General features: G+C 37.0%; 1 protein-coding gene across 3 annotated transcripts in view; it reads right to left on the bottom strand.

Moving 5' to 3' along the window:
• Positions 1–6,585, bottom strand: part of ARMC8 (armadillo repeat containing 8) — a 96,981-nt gene that overhangs the window by 15,272 nt on the left and 75,124 nt on the right. For all 3 annotated transcript variants that reach the window (XM_023538378.1, XM_011373216.2, XM_011373217.2), the window contains 2 exons: positions 5,784–5,933; positions 4,448–4,543 (listed from right to left, as the gene is read on the bottom strand). In XM_023538378.1, the coding sequence (XP_023394146.1) occupies positions 4,448–4,543; positions 5,784–5,933 (246 nt within the window). The remainder of the gene's footprint in view (positions 1–4,447; positions 4,544–5,783; positions 5,934–6,585) is intronic.

Raw genomic sequence — 6,585 nt, 5'->3', positions numbered from 1 at the left:
GACTTTTTGAACCCTATTAGAGGAACAGAAAGGGAAGCAAAATGTGTGAAGGAGCTTAGTCCAGGTAGGCTAAATGTAGAGATTGGAGGGAGCCTGTGCCAGCTGGCAGGTCACACATCTTGAGGACAATCACCACATCGGTACCAGAGGAAGAAACGCAGAGGAAGAGACTGTTCTTGTTAACTCTTACATTCTCATAGCCATTACCAGCAGAAGGCAAGGACGAAAGCAAAGGTGAAAGCACTGTGGTAGGGACACCAAGCCAATGCCAGCTTTAGCAATTCAACGAACTTTACTGAGCACCTATAACGTGCATGCACTCCCCAGGGCATCAGAATGAGGCAGGAATAAGACGAATGCCCTAACTATGAAGCCATCACACAACTCCATTTCACTGTGGTGTGACTGAGGTAAAAACAGAGACCCAAGAAAGTACGAAGTAAGTGCACTTGCTTGATACTGCGAGTCTGGGAAGGCTTCTTGGAGAGAGTGACACCGAGTCCAGGAGCACGGTTAGTCGGGAAGTCAAAGAAAGTGATGAGAGGTGGGGATGGGATCTAAATTCAAATAATTTTCTACAACTTTAATTTTTCCCTTTGCTAGACTTAAACGAATTCACCTTGTAGGTTATAGCTAATTGAGGAGACTATTTCTTACTACAGCCCAAACCGTAATATGTGGTCTTGTTTTTCCTAGATTAACACCCCACAGTAACTAGATTATTAGGGAGTGAGTCCTGAAGTTTGAACCAAAAAAGGCTGCCTCTGGGATACAAGAAACATGGAAAATGCAATTTATAATCCAAGGCCTAAGCAAGCACTGGGGGAATAACTATTCCTGGGCACTTAAATCATGATGAGAAGACCTTGATTTACCCCAGAAGTGGGAGAGAGATGATCTGAGGAAGATGTTAGATTTCAAAGTGATGTGGAACATGGTGAGCCTGTCAGAAGTCTTGGCAGGCACAACACTTTTGAGTTTCTCAGGACTGAGGGAATCACAAGGGGATAAACAGGTTTGGACTATTTTCTTACCTAACTTTTATGATTAAAAGTTCTTAAATTCTGAAAAAAGTTAAAAGAATAAATAGTACAATGAACACCTATTCACATACTATCACCTAGATTCGACATCCATAAATGTACCAATTTGTTCTAAAGAGTATGGGTGTACGCACACATGTATGCGTATGTATGTGGAAGAATTTATTTTTTCTTTACTTCTATTTTCCTGAACAATTTCAAATAAAGTTGCAAATTATCAAGTATTTTAGAATATACTAAGAATAATGACATTGTCTTGCATGCTATAATACCTAATCACTATGCTTAAGAAAATTAATAATAATGGATATGCACTCTTTTGTTAGCTTTTGTGGGAAAGATTCTACGAGGGGACAAATGTGAGCATGACAAATGGAATTAACAGGAATAATTAGTTTGACAAGGAGCTGATAGTCAACTGCTTTTAAGAGGTCCAAGTGCCCCTCGCAACTAGGCTCTACCGGGCTTTATGAAGACAAAACCAAACAGCAGAGAGTAAAGTCAAGCGATGGGATTTTCTTGAACTATTGCTCTATATAGTCAAATCCTTCTCCCATCTTCAAACCCTGGAAACCTTTGATCTGTTCTACTGTTTTGACTCTTCCAGACTGTAATATAAATGCAATTATATAGTATGTTGCCTTTTTAATCTGGTTCTGTCATGTAGCATAATGCATCTGCAATTCCTCCATGTTGTTAGGTGTATCAACAGTTTGTCCCCTTTTATTGCTGACTGGTATTCTATGTTATATGGATATACCATGGTTTGTTTATTCACTCCCCAATTGAGGGATGTTTGGTTTGTTTCTAGTTTTTGTTAAGTACAAGTAAAGTTGCTACAAACATTCCCAGACAGGTTTTTGTATGAACTTAGTTTTCATTTTGATGGATACATGCCTAGGGATGGGATTGCTGAGTTGTATAGTAAGAACATGTTTAACCTTATAAGAAAGTGCCTATTTTCCAAAGTGTATCATTTGCATTCCCACCAGATGCTCTGCATCCTTGCTAGCACTTAAGTTGTGTGATATATTTTTTTTGGGGGGGGGGTCTGGAGGGGGAGTGTCTGTTCATATCTTTTGCTCAGTTTTTTATTTGGTTGTTTTCTTATTGTTGAGTTTTGAGAGTTCTTTATATATTCTGGACACAAGTCATTGTCAAGTATCTGATATGCAAATATTTCCTTCCAGTAGATGGCTTGTCATTTCATTCTCTTAACAGTACCTTTCGCAGAGCATAAGTTTTAAATTTTAATAAAGTGCAACTGACTTTTATTGAATGATGTTTTTAATGTCATGTCTAAGAACTCTGCCTAATCTAAGATCGCAAAGATTTTCTCCTGCATTCCTTTTTAAAAGTTTATAGTTTTACCTTGTACATTAGGCCTATGATTCATTTTGAGTTAATTTTTGTCTAAGGTGCAAGACAGAGTTCAAAGTTATCATTACTATTATTTTTTTTGCAATTGTTACAGACCCATTTGTTGAACAAACCACCCTTTCTCTATTAAATTGCCTTTTCACCTCTGTCAACAGTTAACTGGCCATATTTGTGTGGGTCTATTTCTGGACTCTTTATTCTGTTCTATTGATTTGTATGTGCTATCCTTTTGCTGACAGCACATTGTAATGACTGCTATGCTTTTATAGTAAGTGTTAAAATCAGGTACTGTGAATCCTCCAACATTCTTTTCTTTTTTCAAAATTGTTTTGGCTATTCTAGTTTCTTCACCTTTCCAACAGATTTTGAAATCTATAAACGGCGGTTCCAGATATTTACAAATATATTTATATTTACCAAAAATCAGGCCAGGATTTTGAATGGAATTATACTGAATCTATAAACTTGGGTAGAACTGACATTTTAACATGGTATATTTCTCCATTTATTTAGCTTTTGGGTTACCTAAAATATCTGTCTTAAAACCACTTTGTATTAGTGTTTTGTAGTTTCTAGAATATAGATCCTACACCTATTTTGTGTGATTTCTATATAAGTATTTAATTTTTTCTGAGCTATTATAAATGGTACCGTTTTATAAATTTCAATTTCCACTTGTTCACTGCTAATATATAAAAATACAATTGATCTTTCTATCTTGTAATGCTGCTTAACTCATTGATTAGTTCTAGCTTTTTTGATGAGCCCATGGCATTTTCTACAGACATTCATTTCATCTGGGAGTAATTTTCTTTATTTCCAGTCAGTATGCCTTTTATTTCTTTTTCCTGACTTACTGTCCTTGGTAAGAATTCCTGAATGATGCTGATTAAGGGTGGTAAGAACGGACATGTTTTGTTCCCGATCGAAGGGCAGTGATAGATATGTTCACAATTCTGAGTGCAGTGATCATTTCACAGATATATACATATGTCACCTTATCACATTCTATACTTTATGTGTGCAGCTTATTGTATGTCGATATACCTCAATAAAAAAGAAAATCAAATATATCAGATGCTATTGAGAAGAACTGAACTTCCAGTTAAAAACCAGACAGTTTAAGCCTCCCATAGCTGCCTCTTTTGGGCCATCACCAAAATCTATAAGAGTATCATCTCTGTTCTGCCAAGACACATTCTTTTTGTTCATCTTTTCTTTTGCCTGCACCCCAATCTTGCCTCATTTTGCTTCACTTTTCAAGTTAGTGGAAATCTATCCAGGTAAACTGTCTTTATAGATAAAACTCATTCTTATGCTTTTAAACAATGTGTCTTCTTTATTTTTGTGTTCCAATTACTAATCTCATTCAATCTAATTTCAGTGATGCCTATGAGATTATACTTTTGCTGTGTTAAATTTTTGTTCATCAAAAAACATGGTTGTTTATTATTGAATTTTAAGAGAAGTTACCTAAAATATCTGTCTTAAAACCACTTTGTCAAATCTATCACCTTTTTTTTGCTCACGAATTCAATCACAGCTCGTAAATCCTACCACTCTTACTTCCCACACTATTCTCTTGACACCTGATGAATGACTAACTCAGGAACATAGAGGATGTGTCTATAATTAGACTCTCTGGGTCCAGCTCTCCATTGGTGACCTTGAGCAAGTTTGAGCAAGTTTCTTCCATACCTAAGTATAAGGAAACGAAAATTGTCTCCAGCATAAGGGATTACCTTATCAGGGAGCTGCATGAATTTGAGATCAGAGCACGGCCATAGAAAGGGCTAGAAATGGTAACTCCTGGAGAAAGGATTCACTCTGGAATGATCAAAGGTGGTTATCCTGGTAGAGATAGGGACAATGTGTACAGTACATGACACAGAGAGCAAAACTAAACTCTGGTCATGTTTTTTCCTATTCTAGGAGGAAGAATTCTTGAAGAGAGTGTTAGGGGAGGTGGAAAGTCTTTTTTTGGTGCAATCAGAAGATATTCCTCAAAAACAGGGAACACATACCTGTTCTTTGACCTCAATGTTATGCTCCCCTTCCAGAATAAGAGTGACAGCTTGCATAATCTGCTTTCCATGAGTACTCATTATTTTATCTATATGCTGCAAAACAATGAGAAATCCACAATTATTATTTGGGGAACAAAGGAAAAACCACAAAAAATAGAAAGCTTCTAAATACACAATTATTTCAAAGTGAACACAGCATACTGAACCAGATGCCAAAGAACAGTCTTTATTATATTTTGAAGCTGCATCTTGCCCTCAAAAAAAATTTTTTTTGATGACTTGAAGATGAGGAGAGCGTAGGCTTGGCCAGACAGAATATAGAATATAATCACTTGGGATCCTCAAGCCCAAAGATATTAAAGATAAAAGTACATAAAAATGGGTGAAGGAGGTGAAGGAAGCCAGAGACATGGAAAATATGGCATAGATATACTTGCTATCTTGGAGCACAGATGTACAAATAAGACTCAAGAAACAAGTGATATAAAATATAAATAATAATATATAAAGGATATTTTTATATAAATAAAAAAATTAAGCTCATAGATAGTTTGGTGGTTGCCAGGGGCGGGGGCTGGGGGTGAGGTAAGGTGGGAGAAATGGATGAACTGTTTTTTGTTTGTTTATTTTTTGGCTTAAATAAATTGAATTAAAAAAAAAAAAACAGTAACAAGTGAAGCACAGAGAAGAGATCACATGTGTTTCTTCACCTGCATGAAGGCCACTGACAGTGTTGCTCAGGGAACATTAGAGAACAATGAGAAGGACCTCAAAGCAAGGCTCAGCCTCTCCTGCTCTAACTATACCCACATCTTCTGACGTCAATCCAGTAAATGTGGGGGACGGGGGGGAAAGAAAGAAAGAGAGAGAGAGAGAGACAGAGAGACAGAGTGTGTGTGTGTGTGTGTGTGTGTGTGTGTGTGTGTGTGTGTGTGAGAGAGAGAGAGAGAGAGAGAGAGAGAGATAACATTGTGAAGGATCCTCTAAGGCGAAAGAAGCAAAGGCCCCGGAGATAAGTGATTTAGGGAGAAAAGAAAAGCTGCCCTGGCCAGCAAACCAGGTAAGAATAAAGCAACAAATTAAGACAGGCTCCTATCAAGCACGGAGGAAGGAGAGGGAGAGAGAACAGGCAATGCAGGAATGGAGGGTCAGGTGGCTATAAGGTGAAGCAGCTCCCAGAACACCTGTGAAAGTGACAAGTGCAGACATCAACCCCCGATTCTTAAATAAATCACACTTGTGGGCAGATGCTGCCAGGAACAGAAAAGAAAGGCAGTGTTTTACAATGCATATGAGGGGTAGCTAGTCGGGAAACCTGGGTGATTTTACTTACTGGCCGAGTAGAGAGGAGATTTCTAAGAAGTCCCAATGTCTTCATCAGCACATTCAAATCTGAATCTGATAATAACCGGAATAGCTGTTCAGTACTCAAGCTTCGTAAAATATCTGCTTTTATTTTTTGTTCAGCCTGAAATGCCATATTCTGAAAGGATTAAAGAAATTTCAACAATCATGTCTACATTTGCTTTATTAAATTATATTTTAATAGTAATTCTGATCATTTTCAAAGTACTAACAGAATCTACAGAAAATCCTTAAATATAAGTTACATTATTTTTCTAATTCCTGTTAATCACCTATAATTCTGTTTGTTAATAGAAAGATAACTGTCACTCCTATATGAGAAATATGACCACTTCCTGACACAAGCATTTGACTGTCTTAAAATTTCTCAAATAAATATAAAATTCACTATTACTTTTGAGGATATCCATGTGGTTACCAAGTTGCCTTCTGTGTACTTTAATGACAAAATGACTATTAACAACTATACTGTGCCATGCATTCCGAGAATGACTTAAGAGTACTCGTTATGGGTAAAAATAAGGAATAGGTTTTGCTAACTTTACTGGTATGAAACACCTGTTATGTTCACAGTACTAAACTAGGTGGTGTTATGGCTGGGCCATATCATTCAAGAAGCTCTCCAGGGGGTAGGAGGTGTTTCTAAGCAACCCCAGTAGCAACCCCAGATGGTCAGCAGGTGTTTTTCTCCTTTCTGGACACATTATGGATTATCTCAGCTTAACTATGTCTGAAGGAAAAAAAAAGGCAAATTCCAAATAACTCATAAA

Source organism: Pteropus vampyrus, unplaced genomic scaffold (genome assembly GCF_000151845.1).
Source record: "Pteropus vampyrus isolate Shadow unplaced genomic scaffold, Pvam_2.0 Scaffold220, whole genome shotgun sequence".
NCBI lineage: Eukaryota > Metazoa > Chordata > Mammalia > Chiroptera > Pteropodidae > Pteropus > Pteropus vampyrus.
This window is presented reverse-complemented; position numbering and strand designations above follow the sequence as displayed.